The sequence below is a fragment of the Gracilinanus agilis genome, chromosome 4, assembly GCF_016433145.1.
Source record: "Gracilinanus agilis isolate LMUSP501 chromosome 4, AgileGrace, whole genome shotgun sequence".
In the NCBI taxonomy this organism is placed as follows: domain Eukaryota; kingdom Metazoa; phylum Chordata; class Mammalia; order Didelphimorphia; family Didelphidae; genus Gracilinanus; species Gracilinanus agilis.
The window spans coordinates 226,036,748-226,063,721 of NC_058133.1; the positions used below are offsets into that span (position 1 = coordinate 226,036,748).

General features: G+C 42.0%; 2 protein-coding genes across 7 annotated transcripts in view; one reads left to right on the forward strand and one right to left on the reverse strand.

Annotated features, from left to right (window-relative positions):
• The window catches only part of DUS1L (dihydrouridine synthase 1 like), a 35,749-nt gene extending 16,842 nt beyond the window's left edge, over window positions 1-18,907 (forward strand). The window contains exons 5-14 of one of the 2 annotated variants that reach the window (XM_044676261.1): window positions 1,539-1,651; window positions 4,540-4,622; window positions 5,120-5,223; window positions 7,606-7,750; window positions 8,438-8,534; window positions 8,701-8,786; window positions 9,504-9,664; window positions 16,016-16,053; window positions 17,373-17,448; window positions 18,432-18,907. In XM_044676261.1, coding sequence (XP_044532196.1) covers window positions 1,539-1,651; window positions 4,540-4,622; window positions 5,120-5,223; window positions 7,606-7,750; window positions 8,438-8,534; window positions 8,701-8,786; window positions 9,504-9,664; window positions 16,016-16,053; window positions 17,373-17,448; window positions 18,432-18,574 — 1,046 coding nt within the window. In that variant the 3' untranslated portion in view covers window positions 18,575-18,907. Of the gene's footprint in view, window positions 1-1,538; window positions 1,652-4,539; window positions 4,623-5,119; window positions 5,224-7,605; window positions 7,751-8,437; window positions 8,535-8,697; window positions 8,787-9,503; window positions 9,665-16,015; window positions 16,054-17,372; window positions 17,449-18,431 lie in introns of both variants that reach the window. The other variant, XM_044676260.1, reaches the window with a different exon arrangement.
• A 615-nt stretch (window positions 18,908-19,522) lies between these two features.
• On the reverse strand, window positions 19,523-26,513 carry GPS1 (G protein pathway suppressor 1). 5 transcript variants are annotated; one of them, XM_044676256.1, is made up of 14 exons: window positions 26,167-26,513; window positions 25,051-25,143; window positions 24,146-24,327; window positions 23,605-23,769; window positions 23,363-23,498; window positions 23,153-23,230; window positions 22,812-22,869; window positions 22,329-22,414; window positions 21,777-21,871; window positions 21,366-21,471; window positions 21,013-21,093; window positions 20,718-20,855; window positions 20,455-20,589; window positions 19,523-20,288 (listed from the first exon to the last, which is right to left on the reverse strand). In XM_044676256.1, the coding sequence occupies exons 1-14, from the start codon at window positions 26,317-26,319 to the stop codon at window positions 20,214-20,216; spliced, it is 1,581 nt and encodes a 526-aa protein (XP_044532191.1). In that variant the 5' UTR covers window positions 26,320-26,513; the 3' UTR covers window positions 19,523-20,213. The 5 variants fall into 5 exon arrangements, with proteins under 5 accessions (XP_044532191.1, XP_044532190.1, XP_044532193.1 ...); XM_044676255.1 differs by having other exon boundaries at window positions 22,812-22,872; XM_044676258.1 differs by having other exon boundaries at window positions 24,131-24,327.
• Between the last annotated feature and the right edge of the window lie 461 nt (window positions 26,514-26,974).

Here is a 26,974-nt window from a genome sequence, read left to right on the forward strand (position 1 = left end):
GAAGACACAACATTTGATTTGCAATCAATACCATATCTAGAAACTGACGATGATGAATGAATGAAAGCACAAAGACTTAATCACGAACTTTTATTTTTTGATTACCTATAATAATCATCTTTATTAAAATCATAAAAGAAAAGAAGAAGAGAAAAATCATATATGATAGACATTTAAAAATTTGTTCCTGACACAAGTCAGAAGATGACAAGCGCTGGTGCATCAAAGCAACAAAAATCAGAAGTTGACAAGCGCGGGTACATCGAGCATCTCACTTGTTGCTGACTATGCAGATTGTCACAAGGACAGCAAATCTGAGAACTACAAAGACATCCGTGACCAAATACATCTATCGTAAAGAGGACATCCACACTGTGAAGAGGAACATCGAATCAGCGTGGGACACATGTATTTGGAAAAGAGATAACTTACACCCAACAGAATTCTCACTGCATACAACACTAGATTCCATCCAAGCAGTACATGCAATTTGCAAAAGAATTCCGGTGGAGTAAGTATGTAACACGTCATTACACGGATAAGTCAATAGACAACACATAAAACATTTTCTTGACTTCACATTTACATGTGAAACATAACTTTCACTTAAGAGAGAAGGGTATATCTGCCTTAGTAAAAGAAAGTATTTTACTATGATACAGACACCGTTCTACTCAAATCACCTGACATGTCATGTATATATGTAATTTTGATTACTAACCATTAGCAATAAGTTTACTAACACACAGGGACAGTTTAGTTAGTTCAGATTTGGGAGAAGGGAAAATGATAATTAGACAAGTGGTCTGATACATTAACATTATGAGGTAATCATCAGAGATACAAACTGCCCATTCTAAGACTATAGGTACAGCTAACTCCTAGATCAGGAGTTTTTATGGCCTAAGGCATCTAAGTTTGTTTGATACATATGTTAATTGATTGTTTTTGGTAAAATTAGGAGACAGATAACTGACTAGTCTTCGGGAGCCTCAGGGAAGGGCTAGGAATTTGACAAGGTTGAGGTTCAATTTAACTCAAGGTTACAGAAAGCAGTCTTAAGAGTCAGCTTTTTGAGTGCTCCTAAAATATCAAAATTCATAAGACTGGACTCCTACAAAGATAAAATGCACTGAACTGGGAAATTACTATTTGTGTTCCATCCTGACTCTGACACTTACTGTCTGTGTGACTGGTGCTTTCTGTGCCTAAAGTTGCCTCATCTGTAAAATGAGAGGGATTGGTTGAGATGATCCTTGACTTTCTTCCAGCTCTAACATTCTATGATTTTAAGCAAAATTATTGATGTAAGAGTAAAAGTACTAGAAGAATATCATCATCAGGTATCCTAGTTGACTGCCATGAAATTAAAGGATAAGGGATAATAGTCAAAGTATCCCAATGGGGAGGACTGGGGAAGAAGGAAAAAATGGTCATGAAGGAAGTTACCTATATTTGTACTTTTGAATTTTTCATTCCTCTGCTTTATATATCAAGATGTATTCACATTTCTAACATCCTTCTCTGTTTTTTCCTAGTTCTATTGGCACATGAGAAACTCTCTGTTCCCGTCACCTGCAAAATCCGTGTCTTCCCAGAAATTGACAAGACTGTGAAATATGCTCAGTTGCTGGAGAAAGCTGGATGCCAAGTAAGGCAGGAGAGAATTTCTGCTGGAATTACCTGGGATCAATGGTTCTGCATTGTTTTCTAAACTTTGAATGAGTTGACTTCATTCATAGAAGTTTCAGAGTATTCCAAGATAAAATACCACAAAGAAATGAAAAGTAGACATTCTGTCTCTTGGAGAGCCCCCATCTCTATTTTTCCTCCCTCTTTCATGGATCTGCTCTTTCTCTTTTCTGCTTTCCCTGATTGTGTTCATAGCTGCCATCTTGGAAAGGCATCTTAACTTCTGATCTCTTTATACTTTCTTTTTTTTTTTTTTTTTAAACCCTTACCTTCCATCTTAGAATCAATACCGTATATTGGTTCTAAGGTAGAAGAATGGTAAAGACTAGGCAATGGGGGTTAAGTGACTTGCCCAGGGTCACACAGCTAGGCAATGTCTTGAGGTCAGATTTGAACCTAGGACCTCCCATCTCTAGGCCAGGCTCTCAATCTACTGAGCCACTTAGCTGCCCCACTCTCTTTATACTTTCAATATTATCTCTTCCCTCCTAGACTTTGGGGATTTCACTATAGGAGCACATAACAGAAGAACATGGCAGATGATCATATAGGGCTGTCTCTCTATGTCTATAAGGTTTCCCACTCCTGCCCAACATTGAACCAAATCCAAAGAAGCCCAGTGTTCCTCTGACCAAAATTTGAAGGAGGCAGCATATGCACCTAAGCAAAACATGGACTGCTATATTAACTATGGAGAGGATATTTTGAACTCTTCAATCTGCTCTTCAGGTGTGGCTGTTAATTCAGTCTCCCCTCTTTCATATACATTCATTTTCTTCATTCTCTGTCCTGAACATATTCCTTTAAGACAAAAAAAAATCTTCCAGACCCAGGCTTTGGATTTTTTTTCCCTATTAAAAAGGATCATTTTTCAGGCAGTTGCTATATTTTTAATACTTTAGAGAGGAGCCAAACCCTCATTGTCAGAAATATAGAATAGAATTTCACAAATAAATCAGTAGGAACCAAGTGTTTTTGGTGTAGTGAAGATTACTGAGCAGGGAATCACAGATCTAGGAATAGCTGGACCACTGACAAGCCGTGGGCAAATAAGTCATTTGACCTCTTTCAGACTCTTTTTCTCTTCTGCAAAAGATTGACCAAGATGATCTGTAACATCCTTTCCAACTCTGAGGTGCTTTGATCTTACTGTTATGCATATTCTTCTAGGAAGCCTGAGGTGAAACAACTTGCTTTGTATCTTATAGTAAACCAGAGAAGCAGAAATCGATCTAAGGAATTCTGGGGGGAATCCTGTTTCTTTTCTAGCAGAAATCAAAATAATTTCTTGATCCTTTATATTTGTATTTATATTTATATTTATTTTATATTTATGGAAGGTTTTTTTTTTAAACTACAATTGGAGTCCTTGTGGACTCTCCTTTTCTGTGTCGGCTATTGACTTGTATCCGTAACGTCCACCAATTTCAGTCACCATCTGTACTTTTCCCAGGCTCTTGTGGATACTCTCAACATCCGTCAAAGGCATACTTTTTTCCCTTTTCTTCATCTGTCTTTTTATTCTGGCTCCTTAACTCTCCCATATTTAAAAAAAAAAACTCTATACTAAGTATTATTTGAAAGGCAGAAGAGTATAGTAAGGTACTAAGCAGTTAGGGTCAGGTGACTTGCCAGGGGTCACACAGTTAGGAAGTGTCAGGCCAGATTTGAATCCAGGAACTCCCAACGCCAGGCCTGGCACTCTATCCACTGTGCTACCTCCCCTCCCACATTTTTACTGGGGTTTTAGCTTCACATTTTTTTCTCCTGCAGTTGGAATGCCCACTTCATTAATTTAACAAATATTTTGTTGCTTGCTTTCTATAAAGCACATGCTAAATAAAGCAAGGAATTCAGAAGCACACAGGAGGCAGCTGGTAGAAAAAGGGATAGTGGTCTGGACCTTTAGCCATGAAGACCTGAGTTCAAATCCAGCCTTAGACAGACACTGAGCAAATCATTTCATATTGGCCTGCCTCTGTTTCTCCAACTGTAAGATGAGAATGATAATGGTGTCTACCTCTTAGGGTTGTTATGAGGATCAAATGAGATCATATTTGTAAAGTAATTAATTAGTACAATGCCTGGCATATAATAGGACCATATAAATGCTTATTCCCTTTCCCAAAGTGCTTTTGAATTTTCCATATCCAAATTCTCCCATCAGTTATAGTGATCAGTTATACCATATTGTGCTGTGTAGCAAATAGCAAGGTTCTAGTGCGGTGATGGCAAACGCATGTGCGCGGCCATTTTTGATGACACATGGCTGCATACAGAGAAGTATGGGGCCGCATGCTGAGGATGAAACATTTGCTATAGTGTAGTGTAGACACTGCACTATAGATGACAATTCTACCTATATTAATTTACCCATTTTGGTTTATTAAATACAGCTATATATTACAATTATACATTATTATTTAAACTATAAATATCATGAAATTATGGTTTTTTTCTTGAAGTGACACCCGAGTTACGCTTGGTTTTTTGGCGAATTTTGACACACTGAGCTCAAAAGGTTGCCCATCACTGTTCTAGTGTAAGGAACTCACCCTGAATTTAACTCAATGTTTCACCTTGCTATATTGTTCACCTCTTATTCAGGGAAAAGATGTCTTCTCTGCTCGTGTTACAAACACTTGATCATTTAAGTCAGTTCAGGATTCTAATTACAAAAGCCCATATTCATTCACTAGGGACAGTTTTGATGTTTCTACCTAAGGATTTCAGAGTCAAGCCTTTAGGGAAGGATTTCTCTGAAGATTTGGCATGATAGGGGTTGACTGACCAGCAAATTCAAACAACTGTTTCTATCAAGTCAAAGCCTGGTGTTTTTTGTCGTAGTTATTAACTGTTCATGGACGTACCAAGGAACAGAAGGGTCCGCTATCTGGAATTGCATCTTGGGAGCACATAAAGGCCGTGCGGTAATAAGTATTTGGTTAACTGTGAGGAGGGAGACAGACTCAGTTCAGGAAAAAAATGTGTCCCTGAACATTTTTGTAGTCTTAATGTAGGGGATGGGGGATAGGGGATGTTGTGGGCTTGGTATAGACCAGAAGCAGAACTCAGAGTCTCCAAATTCCCTGTATATCTTAGATCTCCCTTAAATAATCCATCTGTTACAAAGAAAATATCAAGCTTCATCATCTTCCAGATAGAATGAGAGATGATCAGGCAAAGGTATCAATAACCAATAGAATGGGACAAGTAGAGCTGCAGCATCATTCCTTGACCCCACTCTGCTTCTCTAAAAAGAGAAGCATTTTTAGAGATTAAGTTCTAGAGTTGGTAACAGCCATTCTCTTAGCAGGAAGAGTGAGACTCTGACTGGCACTGGTCTTACAGCATGTATGGGGTGGTGGTGGTAAAGGGATTGTCATTTCTTTTCTAGACCCTGAGCATCTCCTCTTTCTTCTTCTAGGAAGGCAGTGAATATCCCAGTATTTGCAAATGGGAATATCCAATACCTCCATGATGTAGAAAAGTGCATCCAAGAAACAGGGGTTCATGGGGTGATGAGTGCAGGTAAGGTAGCTCTGTTGTGTCTTCCACTCATATGTGGACAAGTGCTCAGCTAATGGCTTGAGTTTGCATGCTTTTCTGCACTATGGCGATTGAGCATAAATTCCTTTAACTGAATACTTTTAACCACTATGGTAGATTTTGTCTTTCCAAAGCTTTGTGCTTTTGCATGAGAACAAGCCAGTAGTCTTAGCAGGGAAAAGTAAAGTTAAAATTGGTTCTCTTTCATAATAGTATCTCACTGTGTCCAAAGGGTTGTACAAAGGGAAGAGAAAAAGTATAGAGGAAGTTAACCAAAGAAATCAGGAGAAATGATCCCTGTGCTTTAGAAATGTAAAATTTAGTGGGAAAGGCAAATTGTGTATGAAATCACTTATTCTGTAAGTGCAGATAAGGCAATAATCCTCTTTAGATGTGTTGCATTCCTTCACTCATTTAGCTGCAAATCCTACCTATAGACCAATCTAATACTATGGCTCAGAGCTGGTACTTTATGTTAACAGCATTAGAAACTTTTCTTCTGAGTGTCCAGGTGAAAAATAGCGGGAATTTTGTTCTCATAGATTTTGGACTTTGCATTTGCTCCAGCTGTATACTTATATCCTCTTGACTGCAGACTATGCCATATTTGCTTTAAGTATATGCCAACCCCAAGTCTGAGTTGTGCATTCTTCATTGCTGTTAAATATGAACTTGAGAAATTTCTCCAAAGTCAAATGTTTCCCTCATTGTTGACATTAGAAATTTGGAAGACAATTTTGAAGGTTTAACAGTAGAGCCACTTGTTTATAAACTTCAGATCATTTTGTATCATCTCAGCTGTTAAAATTTGTTTACTTTGACAGATAAATGATCTCATCAGTATTGTTACTCCCTCTGATGTTGCAGGCTGTAGCAACCTCTTTATGCCTGTCCATCCTGTGGGACTCTTTTTCATGTCTTCCCATGCTTATACAAGGGAGAGGGGATTACGATTGGACCTGTTACTTCACTGACACAGGAAACTCCCAGAATAAGAGGCTCTACCAAGAGAGCAGTAGCACTCTATAGTTCCTTGGATGTCAAGTGACCTTCTCAGGGTCACACAGCCAAAATGTTTCAGAGGCAGGACATAAAGCCAGATGTTTTAGCTTCAAGGCCAGCTTTCTATCCACTATGCCATGCTTTCTATGTTTACATAAACATCATTAAATAGAAAATTGAAATTCTCTTTCTCCTCTAATAAGCCTCAGCTCTCTGGGGGCTAGGCTCCTCCGTGACCAATTTCTAGTCAGAGCTGGACTCTTTTCTGTAACTAACTCTAGGCCAGCATTCTTATGAGTCAGAAAATCTATCATCTTGAGCTGTTTGTGAGATGTTATTAACTTAGGGAAATATTCTTTTTTTTTCTTCCCCTAATTAATTAATTAATTGATTGATTAATTGGTTGGTTGTTTTAGGATATTTTTCCATGGTTACATGATTTGTGTTCTTTCTTTCCCCTCTTCCCTCCCCCCTCCTGGAGCCTATTAGCAATTCCACTGGGTTTTACATGTGTCATTGTTCAAAACCTATTTCCATATTATTAATATTTGGGATAGAGTGATCATTTAAAGTCAACCCAATCATATAGCCATCGAACCATTTGATCAGTCATATGTTTTTCTTCTGTGTTTCTGCTCCCACAGTTCTTTCTCTGGATGTGGACAGTGTTCTTTCTCATAAGTCCCTCAGAATTGTTCTGGATCATTGCATTGCTAGTAGAGAAGTCCATTACATTTGTTTGTGCCATAATGTATCAGTCAGTCTCTGAATACAATTTTCTCCTGGTTCTGTTCCTTTCACTCTGCATCAGTTCCTGGAGGTCTTTCCAATTCACGTAGAAATTCTCGAGTTCATTATTCCTTTCAACACAATAGTATTCTATCACCATCAGATACCACAATTTGTTCAGCCATTCCCCAATTGATGTACACCCCTTCGTTTTCCAGTTTTTTGCCACTACAAAGAGCACAGCTATAAATATTTTTCTGTATGTATTTTTCTTAGGGAGTTATTCTTAAGATAGCACAACTACCTTGGTCTTCTTTATTCTCGTTCCTGAGAATTTTAGCTTGCACTTTTTGATAAAGAGTCCTGCACTCTTACTGGAATGCTTAGGTTATTTTTCTCAAGTGCCAGACTGCCTTGTGGGAAGATTGCCAGGAAAAAAAAAAAAATTGCTAGCTACGATCTATATTGTTGTTTAGAACCTGTACAGTTATTCTGCCATACTTCTTAGGTTATTATTGGTCACAGACCAAATTGTGTCTCAAGTCTTCAAAGAACCAGCTCACTTATCCCAGAACTCAGGGAGACTTGGCCTTCTGCATCATCACAGCTTTGAGTTTCTCTTTTATCTCCTAGAGGGTAACCTACACAACCCAGCCTTGTTTGAGGGTCGAAACCCACTGGTGTGGGAGATGGCTGAAGAATATCTGGAGATTGTACAGCAACACCCCTGCCCCCTGTCCTATGTCCGGGCTCATCTCTTCAAGCTATGGCATCACACGTGAGTTTCTCTGGAGAGCAAAGCAATTGAACACTTACTGTGTCCAAAGGATGGTAGCAGAGGTTAAATATCAGAGAGAAAATTATATTATAAATATATAAATAAAATATGATGACACAATCCCTGTGTTTTAAAAATGTAAATACATGAAATCACTCAAGTTAACCTACAGCAGGGGCAAAGTAACAGCATATGGCTGGACTTCCAAATCCTCAAAGGACTTAGTAATAGAGTAATTTGAGATGGGTGAAGTTAAGCAGGGGAATAATCTATATGTAGGAAGGAGGAAAAATGACTACAGTCTCTCAACCCTATCTAATGTGATTTGTTTTGTTTTTGTTTTTGTTTTTTTTTATTTTAAACCCTTAACTTCTGTGTATTGACTTTTATAGGTGGAAGATTGGTAAGGGTAGGCAATGGGGGTCAAGTGACTTGCCCAGGGTCACACAGCTGGGAAGTGGCTGAGGCCGGATTTGAACCTAGGACCTCCCGTCTCTAGGCCTGGCTCTCAATCCACTGAGCTACCCAGCTGCCCCTATCTAATGTGATTTGGTATTTAGTGTCACTAAAGTTGTTTTGTCTGCAGTGTAACTACTCGGTTTTCTCCCTCACATCTACCCACCCAAAGGAAATGGAAAATCTAAGGCTGTCTTTGTGGAATGAGTAGTATACCTCTTTCTCTTTTAGGCTACAGATTCATCAGCAGCTTCGGGAAGAACTGGCCAAAGTGAAAACTTTGGAAGGGATTGCTGATGTTAGCAGAGAGCTAAAGCTGCGTTGTCAGGTATTTTCTGGAAGAACCCATTTGGACTTGATAATGAGGTGCTTGTGTCTTCCTTGGACAGTTTGGGTAAACTGGGTCTGTGACTTAGGTAGTCCAGAACAGTTGAACCTAGGCCTGTCAGTGCTGACAAGGAAGGTCACTAGTCACACTTGTACTTTAACAGGAGGAAATGGCCAGCCAGAAGGAAGGAGAGAAGCCCAAGGAAGGATTGCCTTTCTTCCATTGGATTTGCCAGCCATATGTCCGACCTGGGTGAGCTTAGTCTAGGATTGGTCTTGTGTAGGTGGGAGTTGGGAGTGGGCTATACTTTTCTATATAGGTATTTCTCAGCTTTCCTTGGACCTGACTGAACCTTTCTGCCTCTTTTGGGGATTCTCCTTAACAAGTCAGAAATTCTGATTTCATATCTGATGATGGACATGGTTTAGCCCTTCCTCTACTTCTGTATCTTTAGCCATCTTATTTGTTAGCTGGTTCAGTAACCAAGAAGACTTCAAAATGAAAGTCTCAGGCTTCTGGAATTATAAGTGAGAGGTAGAATGTGACACATGTCTACTCTTGACTCAGCACATAATGCCTCAACCCTCTGAGTAGTTTTTTTTAAATCCTTACGTTCTTAGAATCAATACTGTGTATTGGTTCCAAGCAGAAAAGTGTTAGGCATTGAAGGTTAAGTGACTTGCCACGGGTCATGCAGCTAGGTAGTGTCTAAAGCCAGATTTGAATTCAGGCCCTCCTGTCTCTAGGCCTGGCTCTCTATCCACTGAGCCACCCCACAGCCCCCAACCCTTTAAGATTCTTTGGCCCTCATTTCACACCAATTTTTGCCTCTTATAAGAGATTTTAATCTACTTATGAGCCTTCACTTCACTCCAGTTGATTTGTGGATCCACTGACCCTTCATTATCTATAATAGAGTTCCTAACCTTCTTGCTTCTGAGTTTATAATCCCAGTGGCATCTCTTTCAGGCCTAAAGAGGTGAGCAGGGAGAATGGCAGCACTGATCGCAGCACACGGGGAAAGCGAGCCTTGGAGGATGAAGAGGATGCCAGTTCAGACTTTCTCTCGAAGAACAAGCAGAAAAAGAAATTAAGGAACCCAAACAAAAACTTTGACCCTTCTCTGAAACGTAAGCTTTGGCCTAGTCCAACCTGATCTGCAGAGGAGCGATGTTAGCAGAAAAGAATAACTAAATACTTGACCATCCTCTCCATTTTCTTTACCTTTGATATTAACTATGGCAAAAACAGGTGCTAGATGAAAATCCTATAGAAGGTTATGAAGAGAGATCCTTAATTGGAATTACCCAGCAGTCCAGCATTCATCAAGCAGTTTCATGCAAGATTCCATGCTAGACTAAGAGAGTAGATATAGCCTCTGCCTGTCATTCACTTACAACCTTGAAAGAATGCCACAAATAACCGTAACCATAATGCGATTTACAAAATTGATTTCTCACTACAACCCTGTGAAGTAGAAATTACAATTATTGTTGTCTACATTTTATAGGAAAGGAACTTGAGGCTAGTGACCTATCCATGCTGAAAGTACTGTAAACCAGGATTTGAACCAAGAATCATGTGATAAGTGTATAATAAACATGCAGAGGAGGAAGAGGAGTTCTAACTTGAAATATCAGGGAAAGCTTCATGGAGGAGGTGGCATTTGAGCTGAGCCCCAAAAGTGGCTAAAACATCACAGAAATGAGGGAAGGACATTTCTGGCAAAGTGATTAATTTGTGCAAAAATAGAGAGGCAAATAGAGAGGAACTTTTCAAAGGAAAGAAATTCCATTTTGTTTGAAGCAAAGGGTTTGTCAAGTAGAGTACAGTGAAATAAAGCTTGAAAGATAAGGTGGGGGAAAATTGTGGAGAGCCTTGAATTCCAAACTAAAAGGTTCTTGGACTCCAGTAGTTACTAGAGTTTTTGACCAGTGGAGTGATATAATGAGAACTGCAAGTCAGGAAGATTAGTCATTTTTCATTGCTTATGATGAGTTATAATATTAGTTTGTTATTTTAGAGTCATCATATTAGTTTAGGTAAAAGATATTGAGATCATAAACTACAGCAATGGCAGTAGTAAAGGATTTGCAATAAATTGTTCTGGTATGCCCTGGGGCTTTTTGGCATTACTTTCTTTTCCTCGTTTTTCTTCAACCTGTCATTTTTGATTTTTGAATTCCTTTTTGAGTTCCTCCAGAACTTCAGAGCAATTCCCATTTTGTTTTGTTTTTAAATTTTGCATGTAGTTGCTTGTCTCTTACCATCCCCTGTTGGTTCTGTTCTTTGTCTCCATAGAAATTTTCAAGGGTTGTGTTTTTTGTTGTTATTGTTTTTTACTGTTTGCTTATTTTTCCAGCCTTTTTTTTCTTTTTTTTTTTTTTGTCTGTGGACTGGGAATTCTGAAAGCAGCTAGATGGTTCTGTTTTCTCTGCTACTGGTTTGCAAGGCTTAGCACTGTGACCTATTTTGCCCTGGAGCTAGGTCTTTGCCACAGCAGAGCAGGCTTGAAAGCGCCTAGCACTATGGACCTCCATACCTTACTGCAGGCTGGTGCTAGAGCCTGGGACTTTCAGGGGTGGTTCTGAGGTGCTCTTTTGTTGGTGTAGTCCATGTCCCAGGATCATGTGTCCAGTCATGGAACCTGGTGTAGTGAGGGAATTGGGTGGTAGCCAGCACTCCTCTGTGTGCAGTTTTGCTTCCAATTCCCCCTTATCCTATTCCAGTTCCCCCTTATCCTATGAAAATCAACTCTCTCTGCTCCCTTTTGAGTTATATTCAGCGGAAGAGCCCCCTCACTCCTTTTTATTAGTTTTTGACTCCTCTTGTCCTGAGGTGCTTTTTAAAGATTGGTTTGGAAGGATTGTCAGTGGTGCTATTTGGCTGCCATCTTAGCTCTGTCCCTACCCTGGGACTTTTTGAACCACCCTTTTTGATGCTCTGTCAATGTTTTCTTGTTAGTTTTTTTTTATTTTTTATGATATAAGCTCTTATCTTTTTGTAATAAATATGAGATGTATTCTATTAAGAAAGATGGGATTAGAAAGCTAGTAAAGTTTTGCAATTAATTTGTGTACCATTATGAAGTACTCAAACTTATAATTATATATATCTTATTTCTGATACTTTCTAGTTTTTCAGAGAAGCTTTATCACATCCATTGATGCAGCTATTCTGTTATCCATCAAAATAATGATGTGCAAGCTTTCTTTTTCTCACTTCATCTACCTTGTATTTTGCTTTGTTGGACTTCTTGAAACCAGAGGACTAAAAACTTTTCAAATCTTCCCACTTCTGTGTAACTCTCTCACCTTTGATTTACTTCTCAAAATCTTTGATGTTGGATTATGTATTTTGTTTTTCATGCTGCCTTGATTCCCTACATTGCCTTAACCTTTCCCCCTTTATTTTTAGTTGCTTATTAAGGGAATCTAGACTCTTAAACTTTCTTTTGTTTTCTAAATTTCTACATATTTCTTTTTTGTTGCCTTTAATTGAATATTGCCTTCAGATTTTCTACTACAAATCTTAAGTAAAAAAAAAAAATTCTCAGGCCTAGAGAAGGGAGATCCTCGGTTCAAATCTGGCCTCAGTCACTTCCCAGCTGTGTGACCCTGGGCAAGTCACTTGACCCCCATTGCCTACCCTTACCACTCTTCTGCCTTGGAGCCAATACACAGTATTGACTTCAAGACGGAAGGTAAGGGTTTAAAAAAAAAAATTCTTTCAAGTTGCTTCTGTCCTGGGGGTGGTGTTTGATGCTTGTATTTAGGAGTAGGCCCTTGCTTTTCACTGTGGCACACCTGCAGGGTATGTCTCAAAATGTTTTTACAATTTCTATCAAATACTGTATAATTTTAAAAATTATACTTTTTTAGTATAATTGATCTGCTAGTTTGGATTTTTGCTATAAAACTAAAAACCTTAGAATTCCAGTCGAAGTATCTCCATCTCCTTTTCAAAATCACTTGAAACTCATGCTGCTTTTGTCATTCATTTTATTACTATACATATCTAGTAATTAAGTGAAGATTTTTAGTGACTTAAAGTCACTAAACTCATGCTGCTTTTGTCATTCATTTTATTACTATACATATCTAGTATTAAGTGAAGATTTTTAGTGACTTAAAGTACTTCAGCTATTCTGACTTCAGATTTTTTATTTTGTGTTTTTGCCTAATTTAAGTTTAGGGATGAAGTTATTGATTGCCCTATACTGGTAAGCAATGAGGGTTTTATTGACAAAAAGCAGTATTTCTTTGTCTATACCTGGTAAAATCTTTTTTTCAGTTCTGCTATGATATAGTAATGGTACAGAATAAAAGTACTCGTCTATTCCATTGCATATGCATTTTGACCTTTTCAATGGTCAGTAGGGAGGATATTGGTATTTCCTATTTCTTCTAGTGTGTCTTGCCTTTTTGTAGCATATGAACATAAAGGAATACCATTCACTCTACAATTCTTTGCAATATTCTGATCATCATTTTGGTTTTAAGTAGGGCCAGTCTTCAGCCTTGTGCCATCTTTCTGTTCCTTTGACTTAAGAGCAGTTATATCACACTGACTTGAGTGCTAATCCAATTAGAGCCCAGTTTGCCAATGGTTAGGGTTTCCCACCAGGCTTCACAGCTACTATAAGTGATCTTAGTGTATATCAGCCCAAAGTGGGTGCTACTGCCCCCTGGTGGGTGCTGCAGTGATCCAGGGGGGCAGTGATGGCCACAGGTGTGTTTATCTTTCCTATTAGTTGCTATTAAATTTTTTAAAAAATTAACTTCCAGGGAGCTAAGTAATATTTTTTCTGGAAAGGGGGCGGTAGGCCAAAAAAGTTTGGGAACCACTGGACTGTATATCATCCTTGCTGACATTCCTCTACTCTTGTCATCATGCCCCTCCTCTTTCCATGAATGATGAGTTGGACTACAAGGTTACTGCTTGTTGTTATTATTGCTATGTAGGTATATTTAAGAATTAAGAGAGGCTTAAAAATGTATCCCAATAAGGGAGCTAATTTTTTCCTTTATTGATCTAGAAATGGGTCAGCATTGAGAGGTCCTAAGATATTTATCATTTCCAAATCTGAGAAGTTAAAAAGAAATTTTAGGGGGCAGCTGGGTAGCTCAGTGGATTGAGAGCCAGGCCTAGAGACAGGAGGTCCTAGGTTCAAATCCGGCCTCAGACACTTCCCAGCTGTGTGACCCTGGGCAAGTCACTTGACCCCCATTGCCTACCCTTACTACTCTTCCATCTATAAGTCAATACACAGAAGTTAAGGGTTTAAAAAAAAAAAAAAGAAAAAAGAAATTTTAGCAAACAAAATAATCCCAAATCTCGACTTTTGAAGGAAGCTTGTGTTTTATATATATTTTTCGTCGTATAGTTTTATTGTCCTTATATCACAATTACTTCCAGATCTGCACACATTCTACCAAACTCCTAAACAAGCCCCACTTTGAACCAAAGAAATACTTAAAAACAAAACCATTTAACACAGTGATCTCATCTGCATTGCATGCAATATTTCTCATCCATAGTCTTACCAAAACGAGGGAGATATTTCATTCTTTCTAGGACCAAGATTGGTTAGCTTCCATTTAGTGATTTTGTTTCCATTATTGTAGTTATTGTATATATTGTTCAACTTCCTTTTTCCCCATTCTACATCAATTCATATAAGCATTCTTATGTTTTTCTAAATTCCTTATTGTCCTTATTTCTTACAGCAAATAATTTTCAATATACTATAATCTATAATCTATCTAATCTCTTAACTGAATCCTTACTACTTTCTGGGCTATTTTTGTTGTTGTTACCACAAAAAGTACTGCTATGAATATTTTGGTGTATACGAGACTTTGACCCTTATCTTTCCTTGGGTCATTTTTTACCTTTTGTCTTAGTATCAATTCTAAGACTGAGGAGTGGCAAGGACTAGGCAATTGGAGTTAAGTGACTTGTACTTTATCCACTGTGCCACCTAGCTGTCCCTCTCTTTCATCTTTGACAGTCCAGTGAGGTTATAAACCTCACCGTTATTGTCATTTGCAGTTCTTTTATTCTCTATCAATTTTAGATATTGAATATGAGAGACAGATAGAAAGCAAGACAAACTGCAACTTGGGGAGAAGGGGATAGGTGTTACACAGGGATAAAAAAGGAAAAATGAATAAGTGATTGGAAGAAAGGAGAGGGAAGTGGAGTAGAAGCATATCACTATTTTTTTAAGCCCTTATTTTCTGTCTTAAAATTGCTAAGTATTGCTTCCAAGGCAGAAGAGTGGTAAGGACTAATGGTTGTGGTTATGTGACTCACCCAGGATCACACAGCTAGGAAAAGCACATTGCTTTGATGATAGATTACTAGTATGGATTGTATTCATTCTCTTTTATCATCTTCTTTGTAAAGAGGGGAGTAGGTAAAGGAGGAAAAAAGTTCAAGAGAATCTAATGGGGCTAAATAGACAATTAACAATCACATCTGTGAGTGGGATGAACTCTCACCTGTAAGATGAAGGAGAAGAGAAGAATAGATTGGAAAACACAATCCAGAAATACATTCTTTATAAGAAAACACTTGAAACAGAAAGATATACAGTTAAATAAGGGGCTGAATCAGAATTTTTTATACTTCAAGTGAACCCAAAAGCAGGGACAGTAATCACAATCTCAGACAAGACAGCAGCTGTTATTAAAATAGCTAAATAGGGAAACTACATTATGCTTAAAGGGATCAGATAGTGAAATAATATTTACTAAACATGGATGTACAAAATGGCACAGCATCCAAGTATTTAAAGGGAAAATCAGGCTTACTCTTTATATTAGACCCTGTGGTCAGTATTGTTTGATAAGGATGATTGCTTCACTTCTGCCAGTATCTATTTACTAGGCCAATCACTTGGTTTCTTTGTTTTTCTTGGTCTCACCTATTACCTCTCTGGGTCCTCCATATGCCACAATAGAAATTTATCAAATGTCTGCTAAGTGTAGAGCCCTGTGCTAGGGTCTGAGGGAAGATAAAAAGTTTAGATAAAACATAGGTCTTGGCTGCTATTGTCTATTGGACAGGTTTTGGGGCTCAGGCCAAAACTTAGGACTGGAAATTAGAATATTGGCCTCCTTCAATATTAGCCCTACCTTTAAATTCAGAGCTTTGGGGAACATTAAACAGATCATGGGGATAAAATGCAGTGAAATCTTAAAAATACAAGATTTCTCCAGACTGGTAATGATATAGAGCTTCTCATTTTCCACTACAGTAATCCCTAAAAGTGCTGGGAAACAGGTAGATGGTTCTCTCATCCCTCTGAAGAAAATTCAAGTGTTATTTTAGCCTAGGTAGACTGGTCACTATTGCTTCATAATTGCAGTTAAATTCTATATTCACCCCTTTTTATTCACATACAGTTGAATTTAACAACAGTATTCTCTGACTCATCACATTCAACCAAATATCTTTTTCTTCCTTTTACCTAGCGAAATATGCAAAGTGTGACCAGTGCGGAAACCCAAAGGTAGGTCTGCAGTTTGGCCTCCATCTGGACTGTAACTCTTTGCTTCTTGTCACCAAATTTTCCCTGCACATGGGCCTTCCTATTCCCTGTAAAAAGCATAAACTTTGCTACTTGGTTTATCATTCTCTAAGGGCATTATTAAGCTATTTCCATTCTTCCTGGAAAGAGATGTTTCAATGGGATACTTCTCTCACTAGGAGATATGGGAATTTTCTCAATCCAGCTGAGAAATTTTGAGTTTATTAAGTCTACCTATGCCTATAGAACTCTGAGAACAAAGCTGCCTATAATCAAGGATAGCACACAAAAGGAAATACCACCTTCACTTCTTGCCAAATGGACCTAAAAGGTCTCTTTACACTTTCCCAGGTATCAGAACCGCTCATCTCTTTTAACTGTACCATCTGCAGAGAGTGAGCAAGAACAGCCACAAGAAAGTTATTTGAGTTCATTCAAGTGCCAGCAGGGATGATTCTTTTGGGATCTTGACTCAGGTTTTTCCTGCGAGGAGACCCAGATGCCATCTTTTCCAGAATGTCTTTTGTTTAAATCTAGAGATGTGACTGAGCTGTGTTAGACTTTTCTGTTTTTTCTTTACTAAAATTAATAGCAGACCCTAGAGAAGGTATTTACAACCTCTGAATCCATGAATTGTTACCACAAAAAGTACTGCTATAAATATTTTCGTGTATGAGATTGACTAGTCCTCCCTGCCTGGATAGACTGCATAATCAAAGATCAATCAAAATCACCTCCTCTTGCTCTTCTGATAGGTAGGGATGGCAATAGGGTCTTGGGAAGAGAAGATCCCCTTTTTCCTGCCCTTCCCATCTTGGCTCTGCTAGGTAGGCAGTCTAGTAGTTTCTCCAACATGATCTTGACACTAATGTGTACTCTTAGTAGGGAACAGCATCTGCCAGAATTTCTCAACCTGCCTTGCCTCAGAAGAGCCTTCATTCCCCTTCTCATTAAGTTCTTTCCCAGCTTTCCTTGGCTTTATGCTGGGCAGAACTTGTAAGCTGATCCATTCGTAAACGCTTGCATTATTTCTTGGTCCTTAAAAAAAGGACTTTGGGTCAGCTGGGTAGCTTAGTTTATTGAGACCAGACCTAGAGACAGGAGGTCCTGGGTTCAAATGTGGTCACAGACACTTCCTACCTGTGGGTCCCTGAGTAAGTCACTTAACCCCCATTGCCTAGCCCTTACCACTCTTCTGCCTTAGAACCAATATACAGTATTGGTTCTAAGACAGAAGGTAAGGGTTAAAAAAAAAAAAAAAAGGACTTCAGCCCTTGCTTCACCAGATGTTTTGTTTTTAGGGCAACAAATGTGTTTTTAACCTGTGCCGTGGCTGCTGCAAGAAAAGAGCTTTCAAAGAAACTGCAGATTGTCCAGGTAAGAGAAGATCTCCCAGGTCCTAAAGGTCATGCTGTGGTGGTAGCAGATGTACTAACTGGAGGAATGATATGGAGGGTAGAGGTGTGGGAAGGGACAACAGCCAGGCTAGTGGAACTGACTAAACCTTCTCTTTCCTCATATGGGTTGCTTTCCCAAGTCTTAAATAAACACTAGGCTTTCATCCTTAAACCACCATCACCCCATCTCAGGATCTAGGAGCATCCTAACTTTAATCCCTAGAACTCTGTCATAGTGGCTCTGGAGTTTCTATTGTTCCATACATCTGTTCTGTAGCCTGTTCACTGGGGACTGCTGTGTCTGTCTTGTCACCAAGTTTCTCTACCCTCACCAAAAATTTTTTTAAACCCTTACCTTCTGTCTTTGAATGAATACTATTGGTTCTGTTAATTGGAATTTGAAAATGCCATCTAAAAGTATATATATATTTTCTATGGACATGTGGAAATTATCAAACTACATTTCCCGTGGTCCAACGGGTTTCCGTTTCCGGTTCTTTGGGCGTGGGAATGCCTGCGTCACCACGCAGAGAACAGTTTAAATGAGAGAATCGAGTAGTCTCTCCCTCTTTGGCTAGCAGGCAGGGAAGAGAGGTGAGGTAATAATAATGGAGGAGGCGGCAGTTTTGAATTCTTACTGGCACGTGGTCTAATGATTTATCTCTATCAGCATGGCTTTAATTAAAATACTAATTTATATATTTGTATCAGCCTTTATTATTTTTAATCTTAACAGTTCCCAGGTAGAAGAGTGGTAAGAGCTAGGTAACTGGGGTTAAGTGATTAGCCCAGGGTCATAGCTCGAAATGTCTGAGGCCAGATTTGAACCCAGGTCCTCTCTGCTCCAGGTCTAGCTCTACAGCCACTGAGCCACCAAGCTCCACCCTCACCAAAGAGTTCTGAATTCTATTAAAAATTGCTAATGTGTTTCCTCCAACTCTTTACTTTTCTTCCTATTCTCAGGACATGGATTGCTTTTTAAAACTAAATCAGAGAAGTCCCTTGCATGGAAGAGTGGCCGGCCCAGCTTACCGGAACCCCAGTCCAGGGATCCAGGGGTGAAGGAACCTGGTGGATTCCCAGAGGTTATGGGTAGTGTAGGATGAAGTGTCAGCTGGAACCCAGTCTAACCCCTTCTTCCATTCCTGGGGCCTCTGTTCCAGTGCCACTACCTTGATAATGGTATCAGGGCTGCTGCTGTTGCTGCTGAATTCCAGATAAGTCTTATTTAAAGAAACACCTTTACTCAGGGAAATCTCCTGTTATTTTAACACAGAAGGAAATGGTGTATGGTCCTCTTACTACAGGACCCACAGGGCCCATATTGGGGTCTCTGGAAATGCTGCAATGGAGAGCAGGTTCCCAGGCTGGACCTGCACTGTCCTCATTAACCCCTCTGTGTTTTAAAGACTGAAAAAATAAATAATCCTTTTACATCATAATTCCAAGTGTGAGATATTAAAAAAAAAATTCAGGTGGCTCTTTCCATCTAGGAAGGGGTAAAGGAAAAGGATTACTATCAACTTCTCAAGAAACTTCATTTTAGCAACCAATGAGGTAGGTTCAGCACTTTACTTAGGACAGTTCCCAGGACCTGGTAAGCCTAAGCTACTTAAACCACCATATCAGACTGACTCTTGAAAGACAGTGGCACAGAGTATCACTAAACCAGTCAAATTTCCTGGCATTAGCCAAGTAGCAAGAACTAAAGAGTATGACCTTACCAAGGACAAATGAAAAGGGATACTGAAGCCAAGGAACAAAGGAACTCTATCTCCTTTAAATACTCACCTTTGAATCAAAACAAAAGTAGGGATCCAAAAGACTCATTTGCCACCTCTTCATCCTATTCCATTAAGCAACCTCTAGTGGCTGAACATTAGGGCTTTTTCATTCAAGGTTTAGGATTAAGTCCAGGGAAGCAGAGGATAAATGAAGGAAAAACTTCCAGGCTTTTATCCTGTCCCAATCTCTCCTCAAAAGGACCTAAAGAGTGGTAAGGGCATAGCAATCGTTTCATGTTCATAGCCATCAAGGAAGAATACCCAAGGAGGGAGTTTTTATTCTGCTTTTTTAATGGTCTAAAGATTCAACAACTCATTTCTAACTCAGGGAAAAAAAATGCATTAACAAGAACGTGTTTGGGGATGGGGGCAGTGTAGAAGGTACTGCCAGGCGTCATTGTGCTCATTTGGAACAAATACCAGCACAAGCAAGGCCTATCCCCTTTCTTCCCACTCCAGAACAGCAGCAAGAGAGGTGGCCCAGCCCAACCTGTTCCCCTAATCCCTGGCACAGAAGGACAGCCAAGTTTGGGATTACCAGGAATCTGTAGCTAGGCAGGCACCTGAAACTGTCAGTCCTGGGAGTAGCCAGGGAATTCAGCAGCCCAGTGCCCCACAGAAGGCAGGCTAGGAGAACCAGTGGCATCATGCCCACTAGTCCCTAGCTATGCAGGGTGAGGAGAAAAGAAAAACTGTGAGGAAGGCAAACCCCAGTTGACCCCTGACAACCCTTGCCACTACGTCTGTGGGATACAACTCTATTGGCAAGGTGGGCACTGAGGCAGCAGTCTCGTAGTCCCAAGGCCCACTGGGGGAGGAGGCATCCCCTGCATTGAAAGATGAAGCCTCCTAGGCCCATGGAGAAGGTTGGGCCTCTGGAACCAGAGAGACCTGGGGAGCATGGGATTGGGGATGGACACTCAAACACAGTCCTGGGGTCCAGATGGGGAGTGATGCCCAATCACATGTTTGTGCTCATCCGTGACTGGCTGTTGGCTGGCGTTAGTTCACCCTGGCTCCCTTCTCGAGGTGGAGACTGCAACAAGACAGACAGTTGGAGGTTGAGCCAACATCTCAAGAAAACTAATGCTAATAAAGAACCCTTTTCCATCTTGGCCACTTAACTCCTAACTTAACTAACCCCCAAACTTTGTGCTTCTTTGCTTTCCCCAACAACCTTCATCCCTATTCGCCACCTTTACCTTAACATGGATCTGGTTACGTAGCACAGCCGCCCGCAAAATCATTGCTTTGGCACGACGCTGGAATTCTTTGCCCATGAGCAGTGACTTCTCAAAGGTGGTGCTACGCTGGTCCACATCCCGGGCATACAGAATCTGTCAGCCAACCAGAAGTTCAGCCATGGAACAATACCCGCCCCACGCCCTTCCACCTTACAAAGCAGATTTGTAGCTCCTATACTTATAGGAGGTACAGTCTCTTCTTTATGAAATTCTGCTCTCACCTTGCTATGGGAGTCAATTCGAGCATTGATGAGTCCCTCAAGGATCAGCTGTGTTAATTCATCCTCTAGTGCAGCCACGGTGGTATTGAAGGCTATAGCCATCTTACGCATGTCAGCAGAGACATAGGGACTGAAATACTGTGGAAGATTAGAAACAGGCAAATAAGCCTTCATGAGATAAGATGTAAAGTACTTTGCAAATCTTGAAGTGTTAAAATAAACATTGTTAATATTATTATTATGACTAACTTCCTGATTTCCTACCCCCTCCCCTGCTCTCCAACTAAGTACTCACCTGGATGAGGGCACGGTTTCGGATCTGAGTATAAAGGGTCCTGACGTGGGGGGCCAAATACATGTCCAGCAGCAAGTTGTCCTGCAGCAGAGAACTCGTCAGGCACTACCCTGTCTTCTAACCCCAAAATGTACCCCCAACAGAAGGGAAGAAACTTCAGCTAAAAAGAGTTAAAATTTATCTTAACTAGGTTTCCCCCCAATTGTACTGGGACTCAGGCCTTTCCCTTCCAAAATGCATTTGGTAAGTTCTCCCAAGTTTATTTTCTAATCCACAAACCATTTACAAACTCAAGTCCCCTACATCTCAGACCTAGTGAAACATTAGTTGACCCAAATTCCCTTGAGCCTCACCTTCATCTCATCCAGCATCTTTAGGCACGAGGCATATTTGGATTCATAGAATTTGAAGATGATGTCCCGAACCTGTGGTTCCAGCTCCAAGAACAATTTGAAGGAGCTGTAGACGCCAGACCCCTCAGTCTCCTGGCCCCTTTCAGCCAAGAGGAAGGCTCAGGGAAGAGGGCAGAGAAAACTGGGCTTGAGAGGCCCTGAGGGGCTTGGGCTTTTAGGGAGTAACCCTGGGAATGAGACCAGAGAAGGCTCGGAATACAGGGGTATGTGGATGAGTTGGATTAAAGACAGGGCCTGAAGTGAGAAACAGGTTATTTTGGGTTGGAGAAACAAATTTCCATTGTCTATGGAACTAAGTATCTTCCTGCTCCCCGCTTCAAACATCTGGAGCACTAGCATTCTCAGACCCACCTGCTAGAGATGACATTGCGTTGTAGCTCTTGTCGATCAAAGGTGGCCAGGGCACAGAGACCACCATACACAGCCACATTACTGGGGGACAGTAGCTAAGTAAAAAAAACCAAGGATAATGGGTTCAGGGGTACACATAATTATAGGATAGAATATAACTCATAGGTCACTCAAGTGAAGGGCCTTGGATGAAATAGTGAAATACAGGGCTGTTTCTGCCATTCCCTGAGGACAGTGAAGGCAAACTTTTTAGAAACCAAGGGCCCAAACTGCAACCCTCACACCCCATGTAAGGCCCCATTCCCACCCCACCCCTGCCTTACCCCAGACAGGGGAGGGAAGTGCTCCCATCTGGGCTGCTGGGCAGTGGGACAGGTGATGAGAGAAATGTCCTCAGGTGCGATGGAAGGGAGCAGCCCCCTCCAGCATGTGTGCCATAGGTTTGAAAACATAGCCCTATAACTCCTCCTAGGAGCCAAACTGACCTGGTTCCAGATTTACTCCCCAAATACTAGCCATATACTTTCCCCTTCTAGTCCCCTTCCTTCTCACCTCAGGGAAATCACAGTGATCAAATGAAGCTAACAGAAAGCACTTGGCTGCCTGCTTATATTTTCGAGCAGCCAACTCAGCCAGGCCTAAAGGGCATAAGAAAAGGAATAGGAGAGACAAGTGAAACCAAGAGTCACAAGAGTCCCAGCCTTTGCCTGGGGAACCCAGTGATAAATTGGCCCCTGATCCCCCTTCTATACCCTGGGAATTTGGGTCCACAAAACCATCAGAAGAAAATAAAATCCAAAGAGTTAAGGACTGGGCAGGCTTCACCTATAACTAGAGCCAGTGGGGCTTTTCTATACATGCTAAAACTAAGCTGACTTGCCTTGCCTACATGCCCCAAGATTAGTTGCAACATATGAATTGGGAAAAAATTAATCCTTTTACTTTTGAGTTTTGAGAAAGGTGTCAGAAAACTGCCCTACCTGACTATCTGTCCCCTTTTAACCCTGAGGGAGACTCTGCCCAGTCTTCCCTTACCTGCTGCACACTTGAGCTTGGTAAGAATGGCCTGAGTCTGGCTGTCCCTTTCCCCTCGCTGCTGTGAGAGGGAAGACACAGACTAAGAGAATGAACAAACACCACCAATACTTTTTTTTCTATCCCTTGGGGCCAGCCTGAGAAAGAACAGGGGCAAAGAGGATGTGTTCTGTTCACTAACCAGGGTTAAGACATGACTTGAAGTGATTCCGAGAAAGCCCAGAGGAAACCCAGCCTGAAGGAGAAGTAGCATATGAGTGTAGTGGGTGAAGAGTACCAAGAAATGAAGGAAAACCACAAGAAAGATTAACAGAGAATAGATAAGGCAGCAGCACGGTTACCTCAGCAATCTCAGGAGTAGACTCAGCTTTGCTGACATAGCTCAAGACATGGGACCAATTCTGTAGGTAGACACTGACCTGTTGGGCAGAGAGCATGGAATGTGGCTCGATGGCACCATCTACTGGCCTCTGAGTGCCCAGAGGGATGTAGGCAACTGTCCCCAGGTCTCCCCACCCCCCCCAACCTAGTAGATTTCTGTTTATTCCCACCTTGATTACATTGAGGCACATATTGATGACATGTTTGGCGCTGGTACAGTAGTCCCGAGCCCGGGAATAACACTTGAGGGCATTGCTGAGATCGCCACAGTCAAGGTAATGGTCACCCAAGTCATCATGCCCCCGTCTGCCAGGGAGAGACAAGGAGTAAGGCAGATATTTGGGAGCCCATTTCTCCCACTTCTCAGCACTCCCCCCTCCTCCCAGCTTTCTGTTCCCTCCAATCCTCTCACCTGATGCTCTCCTTGATAGAGTTCCCTTTGTAGTTCTTCAGGTCTGTATCCAGCTTCTCCAGTTTTAGCAGTGCCTTCTTTCTAGTGGCCTCCACCCAGGCTGTGTCCAGAGGTGGGGGTTCCACCCCTCCCTCAGGGACAGCATCAGGAGCATTTTGTAGCTCTCTGTTGTCAGGGTGGTAGTGGTAGTAGTAGCAAGAGAAACATTGTCATTGGAGATTTAGGAAGGAGTAGGAAGAATAATAGTAGAGAAGAACCACCAAGTTGTTTAGGGTGACTAAATCTCTCCCTGCTAAGCTGCCTCATTTTTTCTTCCTCTCCCCAAAGTTGAATTTTTCATATAAACTGTCCTGTCTAATAATCCTGAAAAACCTTCCCAACATGTTTGACTTCTACCATCAGCTCCCATTTTCTTCTCTAGGGTCAGGGCCCGAGAGCTCTAGACAGTGGAGCTTGCTCCCTTACCCCTTTCCAGCTGCCAAGGAGCACCCTAATCTGGATCCATCCCTCCCCCTTTTCTTTCCACATCCTCATGCCCCACCTGGTAGCCTCAGAGAGCTTCCGGTGGATCTCCTCATAAACATCCACATTGAAGGTCCTCTGTACAAAGGACAATGCCATCTTCAGGGCCTCTACCCGAAGCTGTGGGCAGTGATCTGCAATGAACTGTAGCCGCTCAATGCGCATAAGCCCACTGTAACTGGATGCATACTGTTCCAGGTCCTGAAAGAGAAAAGGGAAGAATCTGGTAAAGTACAATATCTTCAATACACAGATCCCTATAATAGGCACTGTATGAAAATAGAAAGAGATTGAAATGTAATCCCAGTCCTCAAAAATCGTAAGATCTTTCAGTAATATTCAAACTCAAGTACTTGAAGAAGCACAAATGTACACAATTAAAACCTGTATATTCAAGTGCAGAGGGAAGATAGAGATCAGAACTAGGGCCACTGGTTGTCAGAAAAGGGAGTAGAGGCAAGACCTATAAAAGCTAGAAGTGAATGAACAAAATGTGTGGAACAAAGTGAAGGCCTTTGCTTACTTGGGGAAAAGGATCCATGTTAGGGCTAGAAAAAGTAGGAAGAAGAGTTACTAAGTGGAGGTAGTGTTAAAATTTGATGGGAAGAAGAGTTACTAAGTGGAGGTAGTGTTAAAATTTGATGGGAAGAAGAGTTACTAAGTGGAGGTAGTGTTAAAATTTGATGGTCAATAAGGAACCACTGCAGGTGTCTAAGCTATGACAGTAGTAATATTCTGAAGAATACAGGATGGATTTGGGAAAGAGATCATTACTAATGTAGCACCCCTACCTTTCTCTAGGGGTACCATCTACCCATGCCAGCCTGGGAGTGATGCCATGCAGATACCTCTGTCATATAGTCTCAAAGAGTTTTATTCCCAAAGGAGAGACACTACCAAAGGAGAGCTCCAAGCCCCACGTACCAAGGTGGGATTTTCTACCACATAGTTGATGTCTGGTGCATTCTGCTGATCCTCTTGAGGGTCCACATCAATCTGCATGGGTTCCACTGCCCCCTGCAATGCAGATGCCAGTCACCTGTGCACTCAAGCCTGAGGGAGTGCCCATGGCACACTAGTATTCAAAGTTTTATTCTGATCCTTTATCCTCCCCCACCCCAACAGACCCTGCCCAGGACCGAGGTTTTGCCAGGTTCTTCCTGTGCATAATACTATACCCACCCACCAGAGCTTTCCATCCAAAGGATGCCTCCTAGAGCCCCAACTCCTCCACCAACCCCCATCTCTCTAACACTGCCAGACCTGGGGGGAGAGGGAAATTTCAAGAAATTCTTCAACAGTACCCAGTTCCCTCCTAACCCACCATCTTCAGAGGGGAAAGTCAGAAATAAAGAGAGCTAGACAGTAACCACTTGGCATCCCCAAGGTAAGTTCCCAACTACTGGCCTGATGTGGTTTCCTCAAAGCCATAAAGGAGAAACAGGTGAGACCTCAACCACTGGATGCAAAGGGTACCCTGTCACATCCTAAGCCATCCCATACCATCTGTCCTATGTAGATGGAGCAGTATTATTTGTAGTTCAAGTTACAGCCATGAAAATGGGGAAAGAAATAAAGGCATCAATTTGGGAAATCATATTGGGCATTCCCAAAGTGGAAAGAAATACAAAGGCTGCAATCTCAGATTATTAGCTTCTGTTCCTCGCCTCTACCAGGTCTGGGCAAAACCCCAAAAGGCAGGCCGCTAAGCAGAGCTTCCAGAAACTTGGGTCACTGTTATTGTTCTACCCCTTCCCAACCCCACCTCAGGAAAAGTAGTATAGCTGATCCACAGGCTCCTAATCACATAACCAATTGCTGGGGAAGAGGGAGAAGGAAGAAGGGGAGAGGAATAGGGAAATGGTCTGGACTGCCTTGAGTTCTACCCAACCTATCTTTTTCTTCCCTCCCCCCTCCTTGCCCTTGGCACTGAGTCCCTGATCTTGGGGCTGGCAATGCAGTGGGGGCCCAGCCACGGCAGGGGCGGCTGGGGCTCCGCTCCCTCCTCCCTCGCTGGGGACCCCCTCTCCTGGAAGGTACCTCATAGAGCAGCGTACAGGCCGACAGACTGGCGCTCAGGCTGAAGTCTCCGGCTGTGCCAGGGAGGAAGAGGTCTGACCTACTGCTGTGAGGGGTGCAGTACAGATCTGTCACTGATGAAGAGGCTGAGCTGGGGGCCGAGCTATCCCTCATTCTGTCCTGACTTTCTGCACCCCCTGACCCTGACACAGAGCTGGCTGGCTGCTGAAGGGGAGAAACAATGTTAATGTAGGGGGGAACCAAAACACCTCTCCACCACTGGGAGGCCCCCTATTAGGCCAGAGAGCCAAGTTGTGGCAGGTCTGACCCAGCTGGGCTCCCACTCGGAGGCTCATACCTGGGAGATGAGTGACCCTGAGACACCAGGGGCGGACTACAGAGGACACATTGGGGCCACAATTTGACCCAGAGCATCTCCACCCAGCGGCGGTGGGGGAGGGTGGAAGGGGAGGGAGGGAGGAAGGGACGTGCCCTGGGAACCCGGCACAGCAGCCTGGTGGGGATAAGCTCAAGGACGGAGGGGCACGAGGGGGGGCAGAAGCTCTCAGGGGGCAGCCCCCCTGTCTGTCCTGGGTGCTCCATCCACAAAGGATCACGTACCCCGGACAAGCGGGGTCTCCAGGATCCTGGGTCCCTGGGACGGGGTGAAAGGCCTACCGAGGGCCTAGCAGGGCCCGGTCGGACCCGAGCCATCTCCCTCGGGCGCCCCCTGCCCGGCCCAGGGAGCCCCTTTCCAGGGCCACGGCCTCGGAGAGCCTCGGGGGCGTGGCCTGCAGTCGGCTGGAGAACCCGTTCCCAGGGCGGGCGG